This window comes from Xyrauchen texanus, chromosome 5 (genome assembly GCF_025860055.1).
Source record: "Xyrauchen texanus isolate HMW12.3.18 chromosome 5, RBS_HiC_50CHRs, whole genome shotgun sequence".
Taxonomy (NCBI): Eukaryota; Metazoa; Chordata; class Actinopteri; order Cypriniformes; family Catostomidae; genus Xyrauchen; species Xyrauchen texanus.
This window is the reverse complement of record NC_068280.1, coordinates 3,329,168-3,346,521: the sequence shown is the minus strand read 5'-3', so window position 1 is coordinate 3,346,521 and position 17,354 is coordinate 3,329,168. Positions and strand designations below refer to the sequence as shown.

At 39.6% G+C, this 17,354-nt stretch overlaps 1 protein-coding gene and 1 long non-coding RNA gene across 3 annotated transcripts; one reads left to right on the top strand and one right to left on the bottom strand.

Moving 5' to 3' along the window:
- Nucleotides 1-2,412: 2,412 nt before the first annotated feature.
- Nucleotides 2,413-17,289, top strand: ucp1 (uncoupling protein 1). The gene is made up of 7 exons (XM_052127269.1): nucleotides 2,413-2,540; nucleotides 4,200-4,333; nucleotides 4,530-4,737; nucleotides 4,861-5,058; nucleotides 9,616-9,717; nucleotides 13,869-14,049; nucleotides 14,457-17,289. The coding sequence occupies exons 2-7, from the start codon at nucleotides 4,208-4,210 to the stop codon at nucleotides 14,569-14,571; spliced, it is 930 nt and encodes a 309-aa protein (XP_051983229.1). The 5' UTR covers nucleotides 2,413-2,540; nucleotides 4,200-4,207; the 3' UTR covers nucleotides 14,572-17,289.
- LOC127644208 (uncharacterized) lies at nucleotides 9,933-13,860 on the bottom strand. Of its 2 annotated transcripts, none has more exons than XR_007970628.1 (3): nucleotides 12,775-13,860; nucleotides 11,877-12,012; nucleotides 9,933-11,673 (listed from the first exon to the last, which is right to left on the bottom strand). It is a non-coding gene; the product is annotated as an uncharacterized LOC127644208 (long non-coding RNA). The 2 variants fall into 2 exon arrangements; XR_007970629.1 differs by lacking the exon at nucleotides 9,933-11,673 and adding an exon at nucleotides 11,777-11,802.
- Nucleotides 17,290-17,354: the final 65 nt, after the last annotated feature.

The window sequence follows — 17,354 nt, the reverse complement described above, 5'->3', positions numbered from 1 at the left end:
GGATGAATGTTTTTTGCAAACCGGTCATCATCAACAGACCGCAGTCCAGAGGAGTGCAGCATTCTTCCCATGCAGAAGCTCTCAAAGCACTGGCGTGCGCCCCTACTCTTCACACACTCAGGTCGGAGGTGCTGCCATCCTCACTAAAGTGGACCACGCTGAGTAAAGGGCTACTCAAAGCTTCCCCCGGTGGATCAAGCAGTCGAAGCACACCTCTGCCACAATACCGCTATGAGATGGAAATCCCGTCACGGCCACCCCTCCAAGCAGTGTTGACTGACTTCCACACTGGCTGGAACAGCTTATACAGTAGCGGGCCATGCTGGATCAGCACTCCACAGTATGTCGGTGTTCCAGGTTTTTCAAGCTAAGCTCCTCAAACAAATGGATGAGCAAGGCCCCGATCCAGAGCTGTTCATATAGCTCTGCACCACACCGCTACAGATTTGGCACCGTGAGCCATGATAGCTATTGCTCAGGCCATCGGCAAAGCGCTGAGCAACCTGGTGGTTCTGGAGCGGCATATTTGGATAACTCTCACAGAGATACATGACACTGAGAAAACCGCCCTCCTCAACACCCGGGTGTCGACTGACGGTCTCTTTGGCAACGCTGTGGAAGGCTTTTTAGAACGCTTCATCACAGTGCAAAAGCGGTCTCAAGCGATGAAACACTTTCTGCCAAAGAGCAGTAGCACTTCCCCTTTCCCGGCACACTTCCGATCTAATTCCGGTCAGCGCCCAGCAAAGAAACCATCTCTCGCTGCCCCAGAGAAGCTGAAAGCTACTACTAAGCCATCTGTGAAGCCATGCAAACCATGGCTCAAGTGTAAGCACGTGCCATCTCAGCCCGTCCGGGCACCAGAAACACTCCTGACATGCCCAGCCCCGTGAAGAGGAGCCCAGAGCTTGCCGTTATTCATGGCCCAGAGCCGAAGAACTGTGTGCATTACTCAAATAAAGAGTACTCTCACAAAAGAGAAAAAAGTGCCCATTGTACAAACACGTGACGTTCACACACATTCTTAGATCACGCTGGCTCACGAATGGCCGGCGAAACGTAAGTATGCTTTTCCCTCGGTGCTCCTCCATTCTATCATCAGCATGGTCCAATCAGTCCTGGTTTCTGGAGATGATAGAAATACTAGACAGCCCTCCATGGGAAATACTGCTGAGGAGAGACCTTCTCTCTCAAGCACAATGCATGGTTTGGCATCCCCAGCGAGAGTTGTGGAACCTACACATGTGGCCTCTGAGCACATTGGACGAGACAAAATTGGCTATTCGGTAATGAACACCATTTCACAGGCTAGAGCACTGTCCACTAGATGCCTTCACATGGTATAGACCTGGTGAATTGCCCTATAGCTGAGATTTTGACGTTCCTTTAAGAGCGGCTGGATGCTGGTCTTACCCTGTCAATGCTCAAGGTTTACATTGCAATTATCTCCGCATACCACGCCTTGGGTGCTGGCTCGATAGGCAAACATTAACATTTACATTTATGCATTTGGCAGAAGCTTTTATCCAAAGCGACTTATTAAGTGCACTTATTACAGGGACAATCTCCCCGGAGCAACCTGGAGTTAAGTGCCTTGCTCAAGGACACAATGGTGGTGGCTGTGGGGGATTGAACCAGCAACCTTCTGATTCCCAGTTATGTGCTTTAGCCCACTACGCAGCCACCACATAAAATTCCTTAGGATAGCGAGCCGTTTGAACCCCCCTAGCCCTGATATGGTGCCGACATGGGACTTAAATCTGGTGCTGAACTCCCCGTTCAACCCATTACAATCTGTTGAGCTGCGGGCGCTTTCCTTAAAGACCACGCTCCTATTGGTTTGGCTTCACTTTTAATGGGTGGGCGACTTGCAGGCGCTGTCGACTGACAGCTCATGCATGGAGTTGGTCCAGATCTGTTAAAAGCCACCATTAAACCTAGAAAATGCAACGTGCCTAAGGTTTTATCAATGCCCTTCAGGGCTCAGGTGGTTCATTTGCAAGCCTATATGTTTGTTATTTGACCCATACCATACTGTACCCCACCCTGCCATGAGGCCAATCATCTTATAGACCTTACTTGACTTTCCCCCATCGCTCCTATTGGCTGAGAGCTTTGTTTACCTTCTTCAGTGCATCTGCATGATTCATTTAAGCCACTTTATTCTCTTCTATATACGTCTTCAAATCTGAAATGTATGTTTTAACACAAATAAGTTGATCATTGTTAATCTTGGCATGAGTGATTTGGTGTGTTGATGTAGTTAAACACTGCAATATCTTGAAATAATTCAAACTTTACATTGAGATGTCTCTAGCTTTGTGTTCACTGAGTAGAAATAACAATGTTTATCAGGATGTGGGATGTTTTAGACATTGCCTCTCAGTTTGAGGGTGGACTTTGTGTTGGCCAGTAATCTCTCCTAGAGGAACACCTCCCTGAGTGAGAGCTGCCGGATAATGATATATAAAGAAAGGCAGCATGTCTCCTTCTCTCTCCAAAGCTCCAGTTTTCATCATCACAGAGGAATCCGATCTCCAGTCAGTTAAGAATCTGTTTCTATTCTTTTTAAGTAAAAATACTGTAAATATAATGTCAAATATTTTCTGTAAAAAGTGTGTAAATATCCTGTAAAATGATGCATTTTAGAAGGTAATCTAAATAATCTCCATTTAATTTGAATTATTATGTATAAATAATGTAAAATGTTATTTTTAATGTTTTAAAGTATTTTAATGTATTATTTTTAATCATATTTATCATTTAAAAAGTGATTTTATACACTCTATCACACTGACAACGTAGCTGAAATATTGTATTTAAATTATTAAATTATAATACATTAATATAGTAATTTAAATGGTAAAAATCTGCATGCATTAAATATGTCTTTCATAATATTATATAAATGTATGTACAAATAATATACTGTTTAATGTATTATATCAGATAATCTAAATAATATGTTAAAATAAATATAAAAACATTATTTTTAATGTTTTAAAGTATTTTAATTTATTACGTTTTAATATTTATAATATAAAATATACAGTACATTTTATAGGTATTACACTAAACACGCTAGATTAAATATTTTAAATTATTTAATAATACATTAATATCATTTAAATTGTAAACAATTTTCATGCATTAAATGTCTTTCACAATATTATATAAATGTATAAATAATATTGTTTAATATGTATTATATCAGATAATCTCTACATAATATTGTGTTAAAGAATACAAAAATATTTGAATGTTTTAAAGTTTTACTTTATTACTTTTTAAAATATTTATTATATAAAAAAATATTTTATAGGTATTCCACCAAGCAAGCTAGCTGAAATATGTTAAATTATTTAATTATAATAACTGAATTACAAACTTTTTAAGATTTAATTTTATATACATTTATGTAAAAATAATTGTACATTTCAAGTGTTATAGCAGATCATCTCTACATATTCTAAATATTATGTAAACATTTAAATTTTTAAATGTTTCATGTTATTATTTTTTATATTTATTATTTATTTATTTAATTATAATACATTTTAATATTATTATTGAAATTATATGAAATGCATTAAATATGTGTCTATTAATTTATGTAAAAATTATATTTTGTAAATATTATGTTCATTTTCTATAAAATATTACAAACTAATGTAAAACCTTGTTTATAATGGTTTAATATATTTTTTAATATTATATTTAATAGATTTTTATAAATATCACACTAGTAGGGATTCTGAGTCGCGAGTTTGACTCCAGCGAGGTCTCCTAAGCAACCAAATCGGGCCGGTTACTAGGGAGGGTAGAGTCACATGGGGTAACCTCCTCGTGGTGGTGATTAGTGGTTCTCTCAATGGGGCGTGTGGTGAGTTGTGTGTGGATCGTGGAGAGTAGCATGAGCCTCCACATGCTGTGAGTCTCCGCGGCGTCATGCACAATGAGTCACGTGATCAAATGCGCGGATTGACGGTCTTAGAAGCGGAGGCAACCGCACCACCACGAGGATCTACTAAGTAGTGGGAATTGAGCGTTCCAAATTAGGGAGAAAAGGGGATAAAAAAACAAAACGCACTAGCTGAAATATTTTGATCTTTAATTGGTGCAAATATGCATGCTTTGTAAATGTAGTGTATTTTATAAATAGCATTCCAGTGTAAAACCTCCAACTCTGTGTGTTGCAGCTGTCATTATGGTGGGTCTGAAGCCATCCGATGTGCCTCCTCCTCTGGGGGTGAAGGTGCTCAGTGCAGGAACAGCCGCCTGCATCGGTGATTTAGTCACCTTCCCTCTGGACACCGCCAAAGTTCGACTGCAGGTACAAACGCTTCATTCTGAATAGAGGCAGAACAGCTATGTTAATAACAATATTATAAACAAAGCAATTGATATAAATTATTATAATACATGAGTTTCATTATATTGTATTAGTTTTAGGTTCTTTGAAGCACCAGCACGTAGATGGTTTTTCCAAAGAACCGTTCAAAATGTTCTGTGTTGCTGGATTCTTCTAGATCCAGGGAGAGAAAGCAATAACGGGAGCAGCGACTGGCATCCGTTACAAAGGAGTGTTTGGTACCATCAGCACCATGGTGAGAACGGAGGGGCCGCGCTCGCTCTACAACGGCTTAGTAGCTGGACTGCACAGACAGATGGCGTTTGCTTCTATACGAATCGGCTTGTATGACAACGTCAAGAGCTTCTACACAAGGGGCAAAGACAGTGAGTAAAATAAATCTGTACTGTGTACATAATCCCATAGGGGATCGCTCTAATAGACAGCGATGAGATTTAATCTAGATTTAAAAAGAGACTTTTGCTTAAATATTAAGTTTTGCCTTGTAGATCCCAATGTGGGTATCAGGATTATAGCTGGCTGCACCACTGGAGCCATGGCTGTTTCCATAGCCCAGCCCACAGACGTCGTGAAAGTGCGTTTCCAGGCCCAGATGAACCTGCAGGGTGTGGGACGGCGCTACAAGGGGACCATGCAGGCCTACAGACAGATCTTCAAACAGGAGGGCCTCAGAGGCTTGTGGAAAGGTCTGTATGCTGTTTGCAAAGGTTATATTTCACTTTAGGACAGTTTCAGTAACTCAGGCTCTGTTTCAAAACCTTGTGAGCTGCTTTGCTGTCGATGGCCTTCATTGGCAACCACCTTTGAAATGGAACCTCATAAGTGGCCAATTTGGGACGGTCCACATAGGGAGCAACTCTGTGCATCCTACAAATGGTGTTCCTCATGCAAATAGCATGGAAAAGTCAAGGTTTAAATACGTGTTAGGGGAAGATAGCAAAACAATGTCCCAAATGACACACTATGCACCAGTTCTGTAGTACTCGAGTCCAGGACTCGGACTCAAGTCTGATTCGAGTCGCGATATTGATGACTCGTGACTCTTCTCGGACTTAAACACTAATGACTCAGACTTGGACTCGAGCTTTGGGTGCATTCTGATTGGAGGAGAGGACTCGTTACAACCATTAACTTTTGCGTTCTACCTTTTTATGGCTTGAGATTATTTGCATGTCATGCCATGTACCGGTTGCACAAGCTCGAATCTCTGCGCTGGGACACGGATTTCGTAGACGTGGTATAGCGAAGGAGAATACTGGATTTTGAGGAATCAACTCGCCATTTGGTCGGTGGTGCATAAGACATGGTTAAAGTCGTACTGTAAGAATGATATTCTGATGCTCACTGACAATGTTAGAGACATGAGCAAATCAAACGATAGAAACCGATAGCAAAGAACACGTTGTGACTAAAGTCCTCTCAAAACTTTCACTTCAGTAGAAATCTTACCTGCACAAGTTTAATCTAGAATGCATAAAGTATTTTTCAGAAACTATGTGGCGGCACATACATAGAAAATACGTATGTATCATTATTACGAGTTACAATTATAATGGGAACATAAGATCATGTTGTGTTCATGCGTTCATGACAGGTGCAGTTTTACATAGTGATGGAGACTGGCTTGTGTGACAAATGTAGGCTAAAAGAGTTATACACTCACCTAGAGGATTATTAGGAACACCTGTTCAATTTCTCATTAATGCAATTATCTAATCAACCAATCACATGGCAGTTGCTTCAATGCATTTAGGGGTGTGGTCCTGGTCAAGACAATCTCCTGAACTCCAAACTGAATGTCAGAATGGGAAAGAAAGGTGATTTAAGCAATTTTGAGCGTGGCATGGTTGTTGGTGCCAGACGGGCCGGTCTGAGTATTTCACAATCTGCTCAGTTACTGGGATTTTCACGCACAACCATTTCTAGGGTTTACAAAGAATGGTGTGAAAAGGGAAAAACATCCAGTATGCGGCAGTCCTGTGGGAGAAAATGCCTTGTTGATGCTAGAGGTCAGAGGAGAATGGGCCGACTGATTCAAGCTGATAGAAGAGCAACTTTGCCTGAAATAACCACTCGTTACAACCGAGGTATGCAGCAAAGCATTTGTGAAGCCACAACACGCACAACCTTGAGGCGGATGGGCTACAACAGCAGAAGACCCCACCGGGTACCCATCCTCGATTTCTGTTGAGACATTCAGATGGTCGAGTCACAATTTGGCATAAACAGAATGAGAACATGGATCCATCATGCCTTGTTACCACTGTGCAGGCTGGTGGTGGTGGTGTAATGGTGTGGGGGATGTTTTCTTGGCACACTTTAGGCCCCTTAGTGCCAATTGGGCATCGTTTAAATGCCACGGCCTACCTGAGCATTGTTTCTGACCATGTCCATCCCTTTATGGCCACCATGTACCCATCCTCTGATGGCTACTTCCAGCAGGATAATGCACCATGTCACAAAGCTCGAATCATTTCAAATTGGTTTCTTGAACATGACAATGAGTTCACTGTACTAAAATGGCCCCCACAGACACCAGATCTCAACCCAATAGAGCATCTTTGGGATGTGGTGGAACGGGAGCTTCGTGCCCTGGATGTGCATCCCACAAATCTCCATCAACTGGAAGATGCTATCCTATCAATATGGGCCAACATTTCTAAAGAATGCTTTCAGCACCTTGTTGAATCAATGCCACGTAGAATTAAGGCAGTTCTGAAGGCGAAAGGGGGTCAAACACAGTATTAGTATGATGTTCCTAATAATCCTTTAGGTGAGTGTATAATCCCATTGTTAAAAGGACAAACATCCATCCATGAAAAATCATGTGAATTGCTACAATGCCTGAATTATAAAGAATTTTGATAATATAACACTAAAAGACAAAAGCTGAGAATAAATAAATAAATAAAATTCAAATAAATGGCAAGAAATCACAGTTGTTTACAGTTGAAAGTTATTTTTCTGACATCTCATTTTTTATTTCCTTGATTATTGTGTAGGCCAATATACAATATTGCGATATAGATGGTTGGATGGATGGATGACGGACTGACGAACTGGTCTGTGGGTGGGTGGATGGATGGATGGGTCTGTGGGTGGATGGATGGATGGGTCTGTGGGTGGATGGATGGATGAATGGGTCTGTGGGTGGATGGATGGATGGATGGGTCTGTGGGTGGATGGATGGATGGATGGGTCTGTGGGTGGATGGATGGATGGGTCTGTGGGTGGATGGGTGGATGAATGGGTCTGTGGGTGGATGGATGGATGGGTCTGTGGGTGGATGGATGGACAGACAGACGGACGGATGGTCTGTGGGTGAATGGATGGATGGGTCTGTGGGTAGGTGGTTGGATGGATGGATGGGTATGTGGGTGGATGCATGGATGGATGGGTCTGTGGGTGGATGGATGGATGGATGGATGGATGGGTCTGTGGGTGGATGGATGGGTGGGTGGGTGGTTAGATGGATGGATGGATGGATGGATGGATGGGTCTGTGGGTGGATGGATGGATGGATGGGTGGGTAGATGGATAGATGGATGGGTCTGTGGGTGGATGGATGGATGGATGGATGGATGGATGGATGGATGGATGGGTCTGTGAGTGGATGGATGGGTGGTTAGATGGATGGATGGATGGATGGATGGGTGGGTAGATGGATGGGTCCGTGGGCGGGTGGGTAGATAGATTGATAGATGGATGGGTCTGTGGATGGATGGATGGATGGATGGATGGATGGATGGATGGATGGGTAGGTGGGTGGATGGATGGGTGGGTGGGTAGATAGATAGATAGACAGACGGACAGACGGGCGGGCAGGCGGACAGACAGATAGATATTGGTGATTTTGACTCGACACAGACTCGAGGTCTAGTGACTTGACCACAACACTGCTGTGCATTGTGCACAATGTGTTACACTATACACTTTGCACTCAGCATTGTAGTTTATGAAGAACGTTTAACATACACGCGAGGCATTGCCGCTAGTTTTAGGTTGATTAGCCAAACTCAGTTTAACACTCATACCCAAAATAATGTTAATATTTTAAGGCTGTTGAGGGCTAAAGTAAATCAGTGAATCATTTATTAACATGAAACGCCTGAAAGAACCAAAATAATAACCAACGCTAAATAAAAGGGATTATTTATGTGATTGGGTGTTCCCAGCGCTACATGAGAGAAAGAGAGGGCGGTTTATGTGTGCATGTTTGATTACTCCCTCTGCTCTATTGCAGCATTCGTACAATGTGACAAATGTAGCGTTTTGTGACGCTATAGCGCTAATTGTTCGAAAATGTAGCTCATTACTGGAAAAGCTATTGTGAAAATAGCTAAACTACTTTCACACTACTGAAAATTATAGTTAAATTAGCAGCAATGCTACTTATCTTCTCCCCAAGGTTTCAATAGTGTTTGATGTTAGCATTAAGAATCATAACACTAATTTGGAGTACATTTATCCATTAGATCAAACTACTTTTATAGATAGTTTTTCAGTATTGAACGAATTGTAAGTACAATAAAAATTATAATTTATTTTGCAAGAATTTCGAATTAGCATGTTGCTAAGCTAACAATGCAATACTCGAATAAGCCCCTTTACAAAAAATCTAAACTAGCTGCAAACTTGCTGCAAATTTGCCGCTCGTTATTTTCACATGCAATTGAGCTTTTGATTCACCGCAAATGTTTGCCAGAAGTTTTCAGCTCTTCGCCGGTAGTACTGAACCTCCAGCAAACCTTTGGAAACGATGTACAATTTACTGCGAGTTTACCGCAAAGCTCATTTGCATGTGAAATTTATCAGTGGAGAATTTACGGCAAGTTTGCAGCAAATTTGCCATGAACTCTCGATTTTTGTACGTGAATAAAAATACATTGTACACACAAAAATGTAGGAAAATAGTCAATTTTAAATTAAAACTATTTTTATTGACGTTTCAGCATTAAATGAATTCTAAGTGTATTTATAAACAATGTTTTTCTTGCTGGATTTTTTTAACTGAGCTTGTCAGTGCATTATGGCATTTTCTTCTCTGTGAAAGATACATTTGATGTTGCCTTAGAATCTGTAAGGATAAACCAGCATATTTGAGCCTTTTTGAAACAAACTTTACATCTGGAGCACGTCTATGATGCATTAAAATGCTGTCTATGTAGGCAGCTCACTATCAGAATCAGTTCTATGATTTAGGAAAACCTCACATTAAGATTTTATTTGTCTTCCCCTCACAGGAACTCTTCCCAACATCACAAGAAACGCTCTGGTCAACTGCACAGAACTGGTGTCCTACGATCTGATCAAGGAAGCCATTCTCAAGCACAAACTTCTGTCAGGTATGCTCCACACCTGAAACTTGTACTCAGAAGATAGTGATTTACAAATCCAAAACACATGGCAAGCGTTACTGGACAAGGAAACCGCCTGTAAATCAGGCCAACTGTCCATAAGGAGACACAGCTTGAACGATCTCTGATTGGTCAAAACCCAAATCACACCCTCTCTTTAGTGTACTACTGAGAACAACTAGTGTGGAGCAATGTTAGAAAGAACCGGTACAAACCTCTTTGAGTTATGAGTTTGCTCTTATCTTTCTTTCACTTGATAAGATAATGATGTGTCATGCTTTGGTGTCTAGATCAGCAAGCAATCATATCAGCACATGTGTAGTGAAAGTCCTGTAAATAAGGGCAAAGGTGTGAAGGAGCTTGCAAATAGATGATGATGTGTCTCTAAGAATCAAATTCCTGTGACATAGGCTAGATTAACCAGACCCAGATAGATGTTTTTATGCTGATTTTATCATTAATTCTGCAGATTAAAATGTGCACAGCAAAAAATCATTTTATTTATCAGTATTTTTGTTGTTGTTTTCCAGTAAAACCACCCAAAGGTCCTTAAAAAAAGATACATTTACTTAAGAAGCAAAATTGTTTATGTGAAAAAGTCTTGTTTTCAGGTAATATATATTGAATTAAGTTTAGCTTACCCTTTTGGCAAAGTATTGTTTCTTGTTTAAAACAGACTGATCTCAGTGTGAATTCAGCGACGGTATATAGAAAGTTGTTCTGCTGAAATCAATCTGTGCTTACTGAAATTCGAATCACTGCCCCCGGTGGCCAAAGCTGTAAGTGTTGTTAAACGTATTTGTGAGCTCCAGTTTCCAGGTGAAATGTCCACAGAGGGGCGCCAAAAGCAAGTTGTTTATTAGTTGTTAATTATGTAATAGTCCAAAAGAATGCATTAATCACATGCCCTAACCCAAACACCAAACCTAAACCTAACAGTTAGTGGAATAAATGTTTAATCTTACAGGACAATGCAACCTCTGAATCGAGCTCATAAATTTTTTAAGTGAACATGATTAATTCCTGGTTCCCATGGGACCAGAACCTGTGTCTTGGAGGCTGCTAATGGAACACACTATCAGTTGCGCTACAGGAAAAAGTAAACACAAATTTGTTGATGCAAAGATGTCTAATGGGAAATGGTGCTTGTCAGTAACTCGTCAGAATGGCCTAAATGTCAGGGCACCGAAACTTTCAAGCTGCCCTGTGATCATGTTGTTTTAAGCATAAACTTTCTAAAATTTTGTTTAATGCTTAATAAAAAATGTGAAATAAATTAAATTCAATGAACATAAGACTTGAAGGTGCACTCTGTAATTATTAACTCATTAAAAAAGTTTAACTCTGAATTGTAATATGTAGGAAATCATGAGCAGCCCTTACCCTAAACCCTACCTCAAACCTTACCCTAAACCCTAACCTCACACCTCAACCTCAACCTTAACCTCATCCCTTACCCTAAACCCTACCTAAACCCTAACCTCACACCTCAACCTAAACCCCATCCCTTACCCTAAACCCTACCTCACACCTCAACCTCAACCTCAACCCATACCCTAAACCCTAACCTCACACCTCAACCTAAAGCTTAACCTCATCCCTTACCCTAAACCCTAACCTCACACCTCAACCTCAACCTTAACCTCAAACCTTACCCTAAACCCTACCTCAACCCTTAACTCTACCTCAAACCTTACCCTAAACCCTAACCTCACACCTCAACCTAAACCTTAACCTCATCCCTTACCCTAAACCCTACCTCAACCCTTAACCCTACCTCAAACCTTACCCTAAACCCTAACCTCACACCTCAACCTAAACCCCATCCCTTACCCTAAACCCTACCTCAACCCTTACCCTAAACCCTAACCTCACACCTCAACCTCAACCTCATCCTTTACCCTAAACCCTACCTAAACCCTAACCTCACACCTCAACCTAAACCTAATCCCTTACCCTAAACCCTACCTCACACCTCAACCTCAACCTCAACCCATACACTAAACCCTACCTCACACCTCAACCTCAACCTTAACCTCATCCCTTACCCTAACCTCACACCTCAACCTAAACCTAATCCCTTACCCTAAACCCTACCTCACACCTCAACCCATACACTAAACCCTACCTCACACCTCAAACTTAACCTCATCCCTTACCCTAAACCCTAACCTCACACCTCAACCTAAACCTAATCCCTTACCCTAAACCATAACCTCACACCTCAACCTTAACCTCATCCCTTACCCTAAACCCTACCTAAACCCTACCTCACACCTCAACCTAAACCCTAACCTCATCCCTTACCCTAAACCCTACCTCACACCTCAACTTAAGCCCAAACCTCATCCCTTACCCTAAACCCTACCTCACACCTCAGCTTAAACCCTAACCTCATCCCTTACCCTAAACCATAACCTCACACCTCAACCTTAACCTCATCCCTTACCCTAAACCCTACCTAAACCCTACCTCACACCTCAACCTAAACCCTAACCTCATCCCTTACCCTAAACCCTACCTCACACCTCAACCTAAACCCTAACCTCATCCCTTACCCTAAACCCTAACCTCACACCTCAACCTAAACCTTAACCTCATCCCTTACCCTAAACCCTACCTCAACCCTTAACCCTACCTCAAACCTTACCCTAAACCCTAACCTCACACCTCAACCTAAACCCTAACCTCATCCCTTACCCTAAACCCTACCTCACACCTCAACTTAAACCCAAACCTCATCCCTTACCCTCAACCTCATCCTTTACCCTAAACCCTACCTAAACCCTAACCTCACACCTCAACCTAAACCTAATCCCTTACCCTAAACCCTACCTCACACCTCAACCTCAACCTCAACCCATACACTAAACCCTACCTCAACCTCAACCTTAACCTCATCCCTTACCCTAACCTCACACCTCAACCTAAACCTAATCCCTTACCCTAAACCCTACCTCACACCTCAACCCATACACTAAACCCTACCTCACACCTCAAACTTAACCTCATCCCTTACCCTAAACCCTAACCTCACACCTCAACCTAAACCTAATCCCTTACCCTAAACCATAACCTCACACCTCAACCTTAACCTCATCCCTTACCCTAAACCCTACCTAAACCCTACCTCACACCTCAACCTAAACCCTAACCTCATCCCTTACCCTAAACCCTACCTCACACCTCAACTTAAACCCAAACCTCATCCCTTACCCTAAACCCTACCTCACACCTCAACTTAAACCCTAACCTCATCCCTTACCCTAAACCATAACCTCACACCTCAACCTTAACCTCATCCCTTACCCTAAACCCTACCTAAACCCTACCTCACACCTCAACCTAAACCCTAACCTCATCCCTTACCCTAAACCCTACCTCACACCTCAACCTAAACCCTAACCTCATCCCTTACCCTAAACCCTAACCTCACACCTCAATCTAAACCCTAACCTCACACCTCAACTTAAATCCTAACCTCACACCTCAACCTAAACCCTAACCTCATCCCTTACCCTAAACCCTACCTCACACCTCAACCTAAACCCTAACCTCATCCCTTACCCTAAACCCTACCTCACACCTCAACTTAAACCCAAACCTCATCCCTTACCCTAAACCCTACCTCACACCTCAACTTAAACCCTAACCTCATCCCTTACCCTAAACCCTACCTCACACCTCAACTTAAACCCAAACCTCATCCCTTACCCTAAACCCTACCTCACACCTCAACTTAAACCCTAACCTCATCCCTTACCCTAAACCTTAACCTCACACCCTAACCTCAACCCTTACCCTAAACCCTACCTCAACCCTTAACCCTACCTCAACCCTTACCCTAAACCCTACCATAACCCTTACCCTAAACCCTACCTCAAATAACCGTAATGTACTTCAACCTTTGTAACATCAATCTTGTGAGAATGCAGTACAACATATCATTATACTATAAATACATTGTGTTGTATGTATTGTAATGTTAAAGTAGTAAGACACCTAATATAAAGTGTGAAATTTTGTTCTAGCAAACAAAAAAAAGATTATAAAAAAGCAGTAGTTCAAGAACACATTTTAGAAACACTAGTCAGTTCAGTAACATTTCTAAATGTTCTCTCTCCTGTTCTGTTTCACAGACAATCTACCATGTCATTTTGTGTCTGCGTTTGGAGCCGGTTTCATCACCACAGTGATCGCATCTCCTGTGGATGTGGTGAAGACTCGATACATGAACTCTCCTCCTGGTCAATACAAAAGCTCCATCAACTGCGCCTGGACTATGATGACTAAAGAGGGACCGACTGCCTTCTACAAAGGGTGAGAGATGACATGTTTTCAAAAGATAGTGGAAGATGGGGAAGATGCCCCCCTTAAGAACAGTGTCCATTTACTGATAAATTGTAACACATTTATATATACGAGTTTAGCATGTATGGGATCATTATGCATTACCCAACAAACTATTATGATAATCAAATTATCAATTGTAATTTTGACATCAAAGTAATACATTACTGTAATCTAGTTACTTTTTAGTACAAAATGTAGTGTAACGAATTCTACATTAGGGTGGTTAGGGTTAGGCTAGGGTTAGATTACAAATACTGACTTTCGAGTACATTACTTGAGTTACACATATTCCTAAAATAACATTATGTAGCCCAGTATCCAGTATATAATGATTTCTGACTATGACTAACAGACAAAACTTTTCTTTCGTTTAGCTTTGTTCCATCATTCCTGCGGTTGGGTTCCTGGAACGTGGTGATGTTTGTGTCGTTCGAGCAGCTGAAGAGAGCCATGATGATGTACAGGAACAGAATCGAAGTGACCACATAGACATTAGTAACAGCCTTTTTAAAACACCTCTCTGACAGCGTGATGAAAACTGGAGATGAAGATCTGGCAGCAGCTTCCAAACAATTCATTCAGATTTGGGAGTTGACAACACAAGATGCTTCAGGATCCATTTAATAGAAGCAACAACTCTTGTGGGAGCCATATCCCACCATAGAATAAAAATATAAAAGTCAATTCTGACTTTTTCCACAATTGTGACTATTTCTCGCAATTGCGATTCTAATGTTCATATTGTTTATATCTCGCAATAAAAAAACAAGAAAACGTGCAATTGTGAGAAATAACGTGTGCGATTTCGACATTGCGATATATAAAGTTACAGTTGTGAGAAACAATGTCAAAATTACGAAATTGCGAGATTAAAGTTACAATTGTGAGATTATCTCGCAATGTCGAAATTTTATAAAGTAAAATGTAGTTGCAAAATTATACTTGCAATATATTATTATAACTCACAACTGCAAGATATAAAGTCAATAAAAAAAACAAGAAAACGTGCAATTGCGAGAAATAATGTGTGCGATTTCGACATTGCGATATGTAAATTCATAATTGTGAGATATAATGTGTGAGATATAGTTGCGAATTTACATTCGTTGTTGAAATTGTAAGATATAAAGTCACAATTGTGAGGTGCAAAATTGCAATTACTAGACATAAATTCGCAATTACGAGATATATTTGAGAATTTTGACTTTTTGTACCTCGTAATTTTGACATTGTTTCTCCCTATTGCAACTTTATATCTCGCAATATATTATTATAACTCACAACTGCAAGATATAAATTCATAATTATGAGATATAATGTGTAAGATATAGTTGCGAATGTACATTTTTTAATTTTGAAATTTTGACATTACGAGATATAAAGTCGCAATTTTGATCAACTTTGACTAAATTACGAAGTCACAATTGTGAGGTACAAAATTGCAATTACGAGAAATAGTCGCAATTACGAGAAATAAAGTCGCAATTACGAGATATAGTCATAATTGAGAGAATTTTTACCTTTTGTACCTCGTAATTTTGACATTGTTTCTCCCTATTGCAACTTTGTATCTCGCCATGTCTTTTAATAATGTAAAATGTAGTTGCAAAATTATACTCGCAATATATTATTATAACTCAAAACTGCAAGATAAAGTCATAAATGTGAGATATAATGTGTGAGATACAGTTGTGATATATTTCACAATTTCCATTGAAATTGTGAGAATGTCAAATATACAACATAAAAAGTCGAAATTGAGAGATGTTGAAATTGTAAGATATAAAGTCACAATTGTGAGGTACAAAATTGCAATTACGAGAAATAGTCGCAATTACGAGATATAGTCATAATTTCGGGAATTTTGACTTTTTGTACCTCGTAATTTTGAAATTGTTTCTCCCTATTGCAATTTTATATGTCGCAATGTCTTTTAATAATGTAAAATGTAGTTGCAAAATTATACTCGCAATATATTATTATAACTCACAACTGCAAGATAAAGTCATAAATGTGAGATATAATGTGTAAGATATAGTTGCGAATTTACATTTTGAAATTTTCAAGTTTTGACATTACGAGATATAAAGTCGCAACTGCAAGAAACGATGTTGAAATTATGAAATTTAGAGAAATAGTCAAAATTGTGAGCTATAAAGTCATAAATGTGAGATATAATGTGTGAGATACAGTTGTGATATATTTCACAATTTCCATTGAAATTGTGAGAATGTCAAATATACAACATAAAAAGTCGAAATTGAGAGATGTTGAAATTGTAAGATATAAAGTCACAATTGTGAGGTACAAAATTGCAATTATGAGAAATAGTCATCATTTCGAGAATTTTGACCTTTTGTACCTCGTAATTTTGACATTGTTTCTCCCTATTGCAACTTTATATCTCGCAATGTCTTTTAATAATGTAAAATGTAGTTGCAAAATTATACTCGCAATATATTATTATAACTCACAACTGCAAGATATAAAGTCATAAATGTGAGATATAATGTGTAAGATATAGTTGCGAATTTACATTTTCAAGTTTTGACATTACGAGATATAAAGTCGCAACTGCAAGAAACGATGTTGAAATTTTGTCTCGACACAAAGTCGCAATTGTGATAAACTTTGACTAAATTACGAAGTATAAAGTCGAAATTGAGAGATATTGAAATTGTGAGATATAAAGTCACAATTGTGAGATATAGTTACAAAATTGACTTTTTGTACCTCGTAATTTTGCAGTTTCTCCCTATTGCAACTTTATATCTCGCAATGTAAAATTATACTCGCAATATATTATTATAACTCACAACCGCAAGATTTAAAATCGCAATTGTGAGAAAATCACGTCACACGTTTTTTCTTCAGTGGCAAGATCAAGTCTTGTATCATGTCATCCTTTCTCTTTCAGGGCATGTTTCTTATTTCAGTAATTCAACTGCTGCTCAATGACATCATAAAACACAAATTGTAATGAAAGAATGCTCTGTACCTCATCCCCTTGTGATACATTAATGTATATAATGTTTATGTAATATTTATGTTTCCTTGTGTTTCTATCAATTAGTCCTTTGTTTAAAACAGCACTATTAACTTGCTATCCTCATTACCCTGTAATGACCCCACCAGTGAGAAATGCCTCAGTACTGAAAAGCTATAATGCAAGCAAACGCCTCAAATAAAACAAGTTTATACAACGTTCCCATATTTTTCTTTATGCCTAATGTGAAATATTACAATGTGATATTTGTGCAAGTGATATATTA

Coding starts and splice junctions, on each gene's coding strand:
- ucp1 (XM_052127269.1), top strand. CDS start 4,208: ATGGTGGGTCTGAAGCCATCCGATGTGCCTCCTCCTCTGGGGGTGAAG. Junction 4,738..4,860: donor CTACACAAGGGGCAAAGACA/GTGAGTAAAATA, acceptor TTTGCCTTGTAG/ATCCCAATGTGGGTATCAGG. Junction 14,050..14,456: donor CCGACTGCCTTCTACAAAGG/GTGAGAGATGAC, acceptor TCTTTCGTTTAG/CTTTGTTCCATCATTCCTGC.